This window comes from Phyllobates terribilis, unplaced genomic scaffold (genome assembly GCF_046119375.1).
Source record: "Phyllobates terribilis strain yellow unplaced genomic scaffold, ASM4611937v1 Scaffold_3__8_contigs__length_932513732, whole genome shotgun sequence".
NCBI classification, from domain to species: domain Eukaryota; kingdom Metazoa; phylum Chordata; class Amphibia; order Anura; family Dendrobatidae; genus Phyllobates; species Phyllobates terribilis.
This window is the reverse complement of record NW_027362763.1, coordinates 71,574,858-71,587,728: the sequence shown is the minus strand read 5'-3', so window position 1 is coordinate 71,587,728 and position 12,871 is coordinate 71,574,858. Positions and strand designations below refer to the sequence as shown.

Genomic DNA, 12,871 nt, shown 5'->3' with positions numbered 1-12,871 from the left:
CTGCAGTGTGCGCACTCCTAATGCGTCCCCAGCCTATTGTTGTGAGTCACTGGATACTTAAACCCCCTCCACCCAGTAGGAGGTGCCTGAGCAACACTTCTATCAGTGTGCTCCTTGCCTCTGAGTTGCCACGTCTTGTTCTGAATCTTGTCTGTTTCTGCCACCCTGGGGGCTGCATACCCACGCCTGTTACCTGTATCTGAGACTTCTAGCCTGTTTCCGCCACCCTGGGGACTTCATACCCAGGCCTGTTATCTGTGACTTCTAGTCTGTTTCCGCCACCCTGGGGGCTGCATACCCAGGCCTGTTATCTGTGACTTCTAGTCTGTTTCCGCCTTCTTGGGGGCTGAGTACCCAGGCTCGTTCCTGTTTCTCGTTCCAGTGTCAGTTCCTGTCTGAACTGTCTCCTAACCTGTTACTTGTTGGTCTCTATGTCCGTACCTTCCCTTTTCCTGCAGTGTCTGAAACTGCGCCTAACTCCAACTCGTTGTCTCTGTACTTCTGTTTGTGAGTTTAGTGTCCACTCACTACTTCATTGTAAGTACCTTGTGTGTATCTGGTTCTGCTTGTCCCTTTTCCCTTCCTCCGTATTAACCTGCTGTGTTCTAACCATCTTTCTGTATTTTCCAGTCTTTTCCATGTGAACATAGCCCTGTCCCTTCTGCTTGCACCTTCCGCTCTGCTCTGCTTGCTCACCGCACCTGCGGTTTCACTCTGCTCTGCTTGCTCGCTTTGCTCTGCTTGCTCACCGCACCAGCGGTTTCGCTCTGCCCTGCTTGCTCACCGCACCTGCGGTTTCGCTCTGCCCTGCTTGCTCACCGCACCTGCGGTTTCGTTCTGCTCTGCTTGCTCACCGCACCTGCGGTTTTGCTCTGCCCTGCTTGCTCACCGCACCTGCGGTTTCGCTCTGCTCTGCGTTGCCCACCACTCCAGCGGTTTCGCTCTGTCATGTTTGCTCACCGCACCTGTGGTTTCGCTCTGTTCTGCCTTGTCCACGGCTCCGGCGGTTTCGCTCTGCTCTGCCTTGTCCACCGCTGCGGTGGTTTTGCTCTGCTCTGCCTTCTCCACCGCACCTGCTGTTTCGCTCTGCCCTGCTTGTCTACTGCAGCTGCGGCTCTGTTCCTGTATCCCAGTCTGTTCTGGTCCCTATCCAGCCTGCGGTCCAACCTGCTAGTATCAGCCTGTCTGCACGCCAGCCGTGCCTGCCAGTACCCCCCTGTCTGCATACCAGCCGTGCTTGCCAGTACTCTCCTGTCTTCATACCAGCCGTGCTTGCCCGTACCCACCTGTCTGCATACCAGCCATGCTTGCGAGTACCCACCTGTCTGCATACCAGCCGTGCCTGCCAATACCCACCTGTCTGTATGTCAGCCTAACCTGCCTGTTCCTGCATTCTCCGGTGTGGATCAACAGCCGTGTCCGGGGTCTGACCTGGAGTAGCACCTGGTCCCTCTGCTCGGTTCCTCCCTGGTTCACGGAGTTGATTGAGCTGCCGTGTGACTTTGATCGGACCTGGTTGATACTTAGTTATGCCCCTCCAGGCACTCCTCGGTTCATGGTCCAGTGGGATCACTAATCATACTCACGCCAGTCAGTCCGGGCGTGTGCATAACACATTTCTTCCATTTTCATTCCGTTGCAGTGTGTCGGTGAAGCTATTCACACTAGGTCTCTGTGTAGAATAATATTAGTAAATTACAGGTCTGCTATTTAAAGACGTGGTTGTTTGTCAGACGTATCACATATAACTGTGTTCCAAAATCAGCCATTTCTCGTGAACGTGGAAAATATTGTCCTCCATTTAAGATTTGCAAGGTGGGTGGCAAGGGATGGGGAAGTGGATGTTATGATGATGGTGCATGCAAAGGCCGAGGACGTGGCCATGGGCAAGGTGAAATTGTGCCACAACAAACATGAACATCTTGTCACTCAAAATTCCCTTCCCAATTACTAGGGGACCGCAGAACACCACTATTGAACACAGAGCAGTGTCAAAAGGTTGTTGGTTGGATAGCAGATAATGCTTCCAGTCTCTTTGCCACCACCACCTCCACCCTGTCTTCTACATGGTCAAGTCTCAGTAGCCGTGAGTCTGGACCGAATATTCCTCACCCTGATCCTTCTTCCTTCCTCCCACCATGTTGACTGCCCGGTGACTGTTAATCCCACACTTGGACACTCAGAAGAGCTGTTCACTTTTCCATTTGTAGATTCAGGTCACTCGCTTGGCCAGCTTCAAGCGAGTCAAGAGGAGAACACGTGTAGCGATGCCCAAATTTTGAAGCAGCCACGGTCACACGAAGGCGACGGTGGTAAAGTGCAATTACTGCAGCAAGAGGTGGATGAGGATGAGACACAATTGCCAGAAAGTCAAGAGGAGGACCAAGATGCGCAAGTGGAAGAAGAGGTGGTGGATGATTTAGTAACTAATCCAACCTGGCAGGTGGACATACAGAGTGAGGACAGCAGCACACAGATGGAGGGAGGCTTAGCACAGCAACAGACAGGAAGAAGCAGTGTGGTGGCCGCAGACACAAGGTGGGAAAGTGTTCTTCGTGACGCCAACACAACGGAAGTTGCCAGTACAACTGTTAGGTCTTCCCGAGTCTGGTTATTTTTTAAAGACCCTGCAGATAACCCCAAAAATCCATTTGCACTACCTGCCAGGCCAGCATCACGAGGGTAAGCAAAAGTAGCTGCCTGACCACCACAAGCATGATCAGGCACATGGCAGCAAAGCACTCGACTAAGTGGGCTAAACCCCAGGGTCCAGCAACAGTGACTTCAGGTGACACCACTGCTTCTTCCGCTGTTGTGTGTGCACTTCAATCCCCTGTCCATGGCGCATGCAAAGATTCTTCCCGTCCTGCACCTGTCATTGCACACTCTCAAGTAGCACCATCAGCAAGCATATATACGTCCTTGTCCCAGCGCTGAGTTCAGTTGTTCATACCCCAGTTCTTGGAACGCAAGCGCAAATACGCAGCCAATGCCCCACAGGCCACACTACTAAATTCAGACATTTTGCGCATGATTGCACTCGAAATGTTGCCTTTTCGGCTCGTGGACACGAAAGCTTTCCGCAAAATTGATGGTGGTGGCTGTCCCTCAGTACTCAGTCCCCTGCCACCACTATTTTCTCAGGTGTGCCGTCCCTGCATTACACAAGCATATGATCCACAATATTAGACGTGCCCTTAACAACAAAGTTACTGCGAAAGCCCACCTAACCACGGACACGTGGACAAGTGCTTGTGGGCGGAGAAGGTACATCTCGCTGATGGCACACTGGGTTAATATAGTGGAATCCGGGACCAAGTCCGACCTTGGGACGGAACACGTCCTCCCGACGCTGAGGATTGCGGGCCCTGGGTCAATCAGGGTTGCACCCACATTCTACAGCTCCTGCACCTCCTCCTCCTTTTCAGCATCCATCTCTGAAATGACCACATCAGTCTCAAGCTGGAAGCACTTCAGCACTGCCTCGGCCAAGCGGCAACAGGCTATGCTGAAGCTAACATGCTTAGGTGACAAACCACACAATGCTGAAGAGTTTTGGACAGCTTTGAAAGAGCAGGCAGATCTGTGGCTGACACCGCTGACCCTACAGCCAGGCATGGTTATTTGTGACAATGGCCGGAACCTGGTGAAGGAGAAATGACAGCCGGAGTAGATATGGAATTCCTCTTTGCCAGTCCTTTCACCTAGCTAAAGAATATGGCTATGGTGAAATACAACTCTCACTGAGAAGCGGTTTCAGACTGAAAAACATTGGGACTACCAGAGGATTTGATTCTGAGGGCTCAACTTTCTCCCCCGCTCAAGAGCCCCATAGCAGCTGCAAAGTTTGCACTATCATGAAATCTCCTGATGGAGAAGCTAGGGCCCAATCGAGGATTCTCTGGTGGGACTGTCCAACCCTGCAGAGGAACAGTCCTGGCTAAGAAAAGTATGTGGGAAGGTTCCAGGACACTCTATGGCTGCTTTTTTACTGAGGTGGAAACCCACGCAAACATGGGGAAAACATACAAAATCCTTGCAGATGTTGTCTTTGCTGGGATTTGAACCCAGGATCCCAGCGCTGCAAGGCTTCAGTGCTAACCACAGAGCCAATGTACTGCCATTCACCCTCTGATATCTAACAGGCTGGAAAAACTTGCACCTACTGACACTCTATCTTCAGCTCCTTTGTGAGAAACTAATGTATTTGGGCAGCCACTCAGTCAATTTTTGTTTTTGTTTATTTATTTTGCTTTATGTACAAGTCATTACCCTGGAAAGGATGTTCCTTAACATATTTCCCAGGAATATCTATTTTTGTTTAGATTTTGCATGTTTTATTGTGTAAAAGTGGCGTAATACCTCTGACAACATCAGAAATGCTTCCAGGGGTCTTCCTCATGCTCATCCCATGTCATTTGAGCACTGTTCCCATCAATTTGGGCAATTTTTAGGCCCTCTGCAGATGGCCTGGGGGATCCGCCTGAAAAATGCTCGAGTTTCCCGCAGACTTACATTGGTCTTGCTACTTAATCAAAGCACTCGGCATTTTAATTTGCTCGACTCGAACCATGAGTACCCGAGCATTTTAATGCTCGCTTATCACTACTTACAGCCAATGAAAACACAAAAGTCATTATCCCAGTAAATTAAAATAATTAACAAAAAACACCTTCAAAGGCTTACTAAGCATTTAAAAATGTCCCTTAGTCTGTTTCAGTAGGCTCCCCAATTATGGGGAAGACTGATGACTTGACAGATGTCCAGAAGGCAGTCATTGACACACTCCACAAGGTCCCAGAGTTCCAATTTTCATTTGGAAATCAAGGTCCCAGAGTCAGGAGGAAGAGTGCAGACGCACACAATACAATCTGCTTGAGGTCTAGTGTGAAGTTTCCACAATCAGTGATGGTTTGGGGAGCCATGTCATCTGCTGGTGTATGTCCACTGTGTTTTATCAAGACCAAAGTCAGCGCAGCCATCTACCATTAAATTTTAGAGCACTTCATGCTTCCCTCTGCAGACAAGATTTTTGGAGATGGAAATTTCCTTCTCCAGCAGGACTTGGGACCTGTCCACACTGCCAAAAGTACTAATACCTGGTTTAAAAACAACAGTATCACTGTGCTTGATTGGCCAGAAAACTCGCCTGATATTCTATTATATAGAATCTATGGGGTATTGTCAAGAGTAATATGAGAGACACCAGACCCAACAATGCAGATGAGCTGAAGGCTGCTATCAAAGCAATCTGGGCTTCCATAACACCTCAGCAGTGCCACAGGTTGATCGCCTCCATGCCTTGCCACATTGATGCAGTAATTGATGCAAAAGGAGCCCCGACCAAGTATTGAGTGCATTTACTGAACATACATTTCGGTAGGTCATCATTTCGGATTTTAAAAACATTTTTCAAGCTGGTGTTATAAAGTATTCTAATTTACTGAGATAACCACTTTTGTGTTTTCATTGGCTGTAAGCCATAATCATCAACATTAACAGAAATAAACACTTGAAATAGATCACTCTGTTTGCAATGACTCTTTATAATATGAGTTTCATGTTTTGTGTTGAAGAACTGAAATAAATTAACTTTTTTGATGATATTCTAATTTAATGAGATGCACGTGGATGTCAACATTCCCTTCTCTTTTGTCATGTGATCCTATTATTTCATTGATATTGATCCAAGTCACTAGCTACATCATTTTAGGCATACATAATTATTATTTTAATTCAGGCCTGTTAGAATGTGAACATTGATGAATATGGTGATTTGGAGCTACACTGTGCCTCTCTGTGAAAACACTAGAAGGGCTTTTGAAATATCTCTTGATTCATCACTGAATTATTTTTTTCAAAAATTAGAGAATGTCCAGGAGGAGATTTCAAGAGTCATGGGATCTGCGCAGCCCATGTACAGCCACCGAGGGCAAATGCCCTTTACAAATGCAATAGTACATGAAATCCAAAGGTTCTCTGACATTGTCCCTCTTAATTTGGGCCATGAAATAACCAAAGATGTGACTTTTAAAGGATATTTTATTCCAAAAGTAAGTAACAGTGTGGATATGTTACCATAGTGTTAATCACATGAGTATTAGCTGCCTCAATTATCTTCTTCATGGAACTTTGAGGTAGAATGGGATTATTTTTCCAATATCTATGTCAATAATATCAAGTAAAAAATCAAATTAAATCTATTACTTACTTAACTGTTGTACTACCAAAGTCTATATCTTTATGAAATGTTTTGAGGAATTCATACATAGCATGCAGGGTCTTTATCAAGCCATAAAAAAGAGAGCGGTAACAATCCATGAAAAAGAGAGTTGATGTTATAAATTATAATTTTTGACCCCAGGGAACCTATATATTCCCATCATTGACTTTGCTATTCAAAGACATGACACAATTCTAGAAGGCTGATGAGTTTTATCCACAATATGCATACCTCTTTATTTTTTTGCCTTGATAAAGGCTCTGCTTGGCCGAAACATTGTGATTTTTCTGGACTAATACAGTTAGCACTAGTAGGACATCTGATGCCCTAAAAATAAATGAAGAGCACAGCCCTTCCTTTATTCACATTTAATCATAGTATATATCACCATAAAAGTTTCCAAAGAGTGTTCATGTCTGCACCCCTTTCCCATAGCAAACCCTGCAACAAGCAACATTTGGGGGAGACACACCGATTCCTTATGATACATGTTCAGTGACATACAGCACAGACCAAAAGTTTGGACACACCTTCTCATTTGAAGATTTTTCCGTATTTTCATGACTATGAAAATTGTTCATTCACACTGAAGGCATCAAAACTATGAATTAACACACGTGGAATTATATAGTTAACAAAAAAGTGTGAAAAAAACTGAAAATATGTCTTATATTCTAGGTTCTTCAAAGTAGCCACCTTTTGCTTTGATGACTGCTTTGCACACTCTTGGCATTCTCTTGATGAGCTTCAAGAGGTAGTCACCGGAAATAGTTTTCACTTCACAGGTGTGCCGTGTCAGGTTTAATAAGTGGAATTTCTTGCCTTATAAATGGGGTTGGGACCATCAGTTGTGTTGTGCTGAAGTCTAGTGGATACACAGCAGATAGTCCTACTGAATAGACTGTTAGCTGCTTTTTTTCTTGCCATAATACAAACTCTAAGTAAAGAAAAATGAGTGGCCATCATTACTTTAAGAAGTGAAGGTCAGTCAGTCCGAAAAATTTGGAAAACTTTGAAAGTGTCCCCAAGTGCAGTTGCAAAAGCCATCAAGTGCTACAAATAAATTGGCTCACATGAGGACCGGCCCAGGAAAGGAAGACCAATAGTCACCTCTGCTTCTGAGGATAAGTTTATCCGAGGCACCAGCCTCAGAAATCACAGGTTAACAGCAGCTCAGATTAGAGACCAGGTCAATGCAACACACAGTTCTAGCAGCAGACACATCTCTACAACAACTGTTAAGATGAGACTTTGTGCAGCAGGCCTTCATGGTAAAATAGCTGCTAGGAAACCACTGCTAAGGACAGGCAACAAGCAGAAGAGACTTGTTTGGGCTAAAGAACACAAGGAATGGACATTAGACCAGTGGAAATCTGTGCTTTGGTCTGATGAGTCCAAATTTGAGATCTTTTGTTCCAACCACCGTGTCTTTGTGCGACGCAAAAAAGGTGAACGGATGGACTCTACATGCCTGGTTCCCATCGTGAAGCATGGAGGAGGAGGTGTGATGTTGTGGGGGTGCTTTGCTGGTGACACTGTTGGGGATTTATTCAAAATTGAAGGCATACTGAACCAGCATGGCTACCACAGCATCTTGCAGCGGCATGCTATTCCATCCGGTTTGCGTTTAGTTGGACCATCATTTATTTTTCAACAGAACAATGACCCCAAACACATTTCCAGGCTGTGTAAGGGCTATTTGACCAAGAGGGAGAGTGATGGGGTGCTACGCCAGATGACCTGGCCTCCACAGTCACCAGACCTGAACCCAATCGAGATGGTTTGGGGTGAGCTGGACCGCAGAGTGAAGGCAAAAGGGCCAACAAGTGCTAAGCATCTCTGGGAACTCCTTCAAGATTGTTGGAAGACCATTTCCGGTGACTACCTCTTGAAGCTCATCAAGAGAATGCCAAGAGTGTGCAAAGCAGTCATTAAAGCAAAAGGTGGCTACTTTGAAGAACCTAGAATATAAGACATATTTTCAGTTGTTTCACACTTTTTTGTTAAGTATATAAATCCACATGTGTTAATTCATAGTTTTGATGCTTTCAGTGTGAATGTACAATTTTCATAGTCAAGAAAATACAGAAAAATCTTAAAATGAGAAGGTGTGTCCAAACTTTTGGTCTGTACTGTAGATGTTTCTGAGAGAGTAGGACTCAGCCATGAACTGTCTCACATATTATTTGTTTCTTAAAAATAAACCTTTGCCCATTGACTGACTTCATTGTAATAGTTGATGTTAAAAATTTTAATTTTGATTCCAGGGAACCTATATAATTCTATTATTGACTTCGGTACTGAAAGACATGACACAGTTTGAAAAGGCTGATGAGTTTTATCCAGACCATTTTCTTGACTCCAAAGGAAATTTTATAAAGAAAGAAGCCTTCATGCCGTTCTCTGCAGGTTAGTGTACTAGAAGCCCAATAAAAATAGTGTATGATAGTATGATTATTGTGCAATTATGACCATCAAGTTGTTAGTTTACGAAGGAGAAAATGTTGGACCATCTCTGGGCTTTTTCTTCCTCTTTGGGCTGCAAGGCCTTCACTTATGATGATATCATGGTTCCACACAATTCAGAAAAATCGTACGATAAATGGAGAATAATGAAGCCACAGATAAGTGTGACAACTAGGATCAACTTCAATAAAAATCACTACCCAATGCATACATACCAACTATCCTGAGTTTGCCAAGACTGTCCTGATTTTCTGAGAACAGCCCTAGCAAATTTACAATATCCTAGGTCAGAATGCTTCTGACACTCATAACTCCTAGAACTCAGATGATTCTTAGCGCTATGGCCATCAGAAGTCCATGATGTTTGGAGTTCAAAGATGAGAGTATGAGAGATGTAGACTTTGTCGTTCTTGTGTTTTATGGCAACATGTTCTGAACTGTAGTACCCAACAATGGCTATTACACAGCATATAGTGCTGCAGTGTTCTGTTGCCAATTCTATGAACTTTCAGAAACCAGGATTCCAGGTCTAAGCTGATCGGTGGATGTGCTGGATGCTGGACTCCAATGATCTAATATTGATGACCTTTCTTAAGTTCTTGAGGACTGCCCATAGAAGATAAACGACTAAGCAGTCCATGTTCTACATTGCAGTAACATGTCACTGCACAGTGGAGCAGTTGCACGAGAACATGCAGCTGTGGGAATAGGGAGCAGATTATCAGACACAGCCAGACTCCTTATAGAGAAGGCAAAGACAGTTTGTTACTGTTTCTGTTTTCCTTATCCCTGTACATAGGGAGGCAATAGGAGTTTCCATGCCCTAGAACAGTGTTCCAAAACTCCAGTCCTCAAGGCCCACCAACAGGCCATGTTTTCAGGATTTCCTTAGTTTTGCTCAGGTGATAATTACATCACCTGCACAGGCAATAATTCCATCACCTGTGCAATATTAAGGAACTCCTGAAAACATGACCTATTGGTGGGCCTTGAGGACTGGAGTTGGGGAACACTGTCCTAGAAGACCCAATCATCTCAACTACCTAGCCAAAATCTGAATTTCTCCTGTAACTGGGGCTAATACACTAGCCCGGTTACAAGGGATATTAGATAAAAAAAAAATATTAAAATTTAGAAATACTCTGCACAGTTCTTTTGTGATGGGGTGAGAGGATGTGTGTGTGTGGGGATGGAGGTGGGGGGCACAATGTGAAATAAATGAGAAATAGATAAATAAATAATAATAAAAGTAAATAGTAAAAAGTAATAAAAATAAAAATAAATAAAAAGCATGAATAAAAGAAAGCCTGCCCACATCTAAAAAAAATGCCCAAAACATAAAAAATAATTGTCAAAGAAAGAGGAGCAAATTTTAAAATGTATTTCAGTGGTCCATAATAGTTATGAAAAAATCCAAAAATATGAAAAACTGCAACCGTTTCCATTATTGTTTCCATTATTTTCCCACCAATATCACCCGATATCAGCCCAAAAAAATAAAATGAGAGCATGAAACTAACTTAAAATTTAAACCCCATGTACCAAGAAAAAGAAGACGCAAGAATGATTTGAATATCAAAATGATTATATTTTATAGCTCTTTAAACTGCATGTATATAAAAAAATGAAAATAAGCATTGTTAGGAATAGACTGCTTAAAATAATTGTCCAACTTTGGAAATAATGTATTTTTTCTTACTTAACTGACTATATTTTTAGCAAAAAATATTTTTTGGAATTGGTTTAATTAAGAATTTTTCACTGATTGCCTTCTATAGCCTCAGTGTTGCATTTTCTATCCCCAATTTTAACTCTTTTATCCATCTTTATTGAGCTCCTATCAGCTCATTTATGACCACAGACCACATCAAAACTGAATGTTCAGGAAAACAAAGCGCTAATAAAAGCCAAATGGTGCAAAATTTTACAGCTTTTTGGTTTCTTGTTTATTATATAACTATTATCATTTTTCCATTCCAGGTCGGAGAGCCTGTGCTGGCGAGACTCTCGCAAGAATGGAGCTGTTCATCTTTTTTACAAGTCTCCTGCAGAAATTCACCTTCCGCTTCCCCTCAGGGGTCACTGATGTGGATATGACCCCAGTCCTTTCATTTACAAATTCACCAAAACCCCACATGATTTGCGCGGAGCCTCGCTTTTAAAGCAAATTTTTGCAGAGTCGGAATATACTCGCAACATTTGTCATTGAGTGAAAACCTATGACTATATAATGTTTGTAGACAATATTTTGACTATTATTCATTTAGCCTGATATACTTTATTACTCAAATTCTTGCATGACATGATTAAGCAGAGTTATACATTACACAATCCACAAAAATCCAACCACTAAAATATTGGATATCAGGGACCGTGGCTTCAGGAGGAATATGAAGAAGACACATCGAGCTTGCCCTAAGATATCACCAAGTGGCCACAAATTTGGAGTTAGTCAATAACATAGTGCTAAGTTTATAGTTTAGTAACTAAATGTAATATTTTGAGAACTTAATGGACTTTTATCGGGCAACCGGTTGGTTTTGTTGGGTTTCATCAGGTTATTGTAATAACGAAACAGCTACATAACTGCTTGTATGAATTATTCACATGGAAATAATCCATAATATAGTTACAACTTTAGATATGTTAAATATAGCATTTAAAAAAACAAATTGATTTTTTATAATGCATCTGACGGACAAATAAAATTCTTGACAGATCGAGATCTCACACTAGAGTTGACCCTTCCTACTTTCTACAGATTTCTTGTAGGCTTTGCAGCGTAGACAAATCCCTTCCTTATGAGTAGAGTCATCTCATTATTATGAACCCTTTAAGGATGGGGTGATTTTTTATTTTTGCTATTTAATTTTTTCCTCCCCTCATTCCAAGAGCCATAACTTTTATATTTTTCTGTTGACATTGCCGTGTGAGCCATGTTGGTATAGCCGTTTTGGCAGGACAAGTTGTACATTTGAATAATGTCATCCATTTTATCATGTGATGTACTGGAAAGAGGGAAACAAATTTCAAGTGTGGCAAAATAGCAAAAAAAAAAGTGCAATTCTTCAATTGTTTTTGGTATCTTTTTATTTCAGCATTCATTTTACGGTAAAAATTATATGGCAATATAATTCCCCATGTCAGTATGCTTATGGAGATAGTAAACATGCATAGCTTTTGTTTGATTTAAGTTGTGAAAAATAGATCAGAAATTTGTAAAAAAATAAAATAAAAATTGCTAGTAAAACTATTTGTAACGTCTTGAATTTTCAGGGTATGGGGCTGTCTGAAGGATGTTTTTTTGCGCTAATAGTTTAAGTAATATCATTTTTGGGCAGATACAATTTTTTACATCTTTTCATATTGTTGTGGCTGGTGATAAAACGCAATTCTGTTTTTTTTTTTTTTTCATTACTTTGTTTACAAATCAGATTAATATATTTTATATGTTGAAAGATCAGACTTTTACGAATACAGCAATACCAAATATATGTATTTTTTAAATATATATATATATGTTTTGTGTTTTTTTCAATTTGTAATGGGGAAAAAGGGAGCATTTTGAATTTTTATTTTATTTTCATATGCTTTCAAACATTTTTGTTAACTTTCCACTGCATTTACCAGCACCCTTAAGAGATTTGAACTTGCTATGTATATCACGAAGATCACGGTCGCCTATGAACGCTAATTAAAGGCTTCTTTCACAGGAGCGCCGTCATGACAGGCATAGTGGTCTCCAGCCGACCCCTGGCTATCACAGCAGCCCACCAGTATCTCTCAATAATGTTTCGGGACTGGCGATGAGAAATTAGAACGCCGCGCTGTAAATGCCGCAGTAACGGATTGACAGCAGCATTTAAAAGGTTAACAGCCACAGGAGGAGCTCCGCATCCGCAGCTGTTTGAGGCAGATGATGGCTGATTATCACAGGGGTTGCCCCACCAGCAAAGTACATTTTAATTGACAGATCTCAGAATAAAATATTGGAATAGTATAATATGTTATGTAAGAGCGGTAAAAAGCATATGGCCGAATGGCCTGATTTAAATATGTAATAAAAAAAGGATATAAAACTTTGAATAATACAGATAAGCTACTTTTTTACCAAAAGTGTCTACTATTATTGTTGAGAACCTTTGGTAAATTTATGTATGCCTAAACCAGATCTGTCATCTA

At 42.1% G+C, this 12,871-nt stretch overlaps 1 protein-coding gene across 4 annotated transcripts in view; it reads left to right on the top strand.

Moving 5' to 3' along the window:
* Positions 1-11,939, top strand: part of LOC141258847 (cytochrome P450 2K1-like) — a 40,128-nt gene extending 28,189 nt beyond the window's left edge. For all 4 annotated transcript variants that reach the window (XM_073674025.1, XM_073674024.1, XM_073674023.1 and 1 more), the window contains 3 exons: positions 5,869-6,053; positions 8,491-8,632; positions 10,670-11,939. In XM_073674025.1, the coding sequence (XP_073530126.1) occupies positions 5,869-6,053; positions 8,491-8,632; positions 10,670-10,851 (509 nt within the window). In that variant the 3' untranslated portion in view covers positions 10,852-11,939. The remainder of the gene's footprint in view (positions 1-5,868; positions 6,054-8,490; positions 8,633-10,669) is intronic.
* Positions 11,940-12,871: the final 932 nt, after the last annotated feature.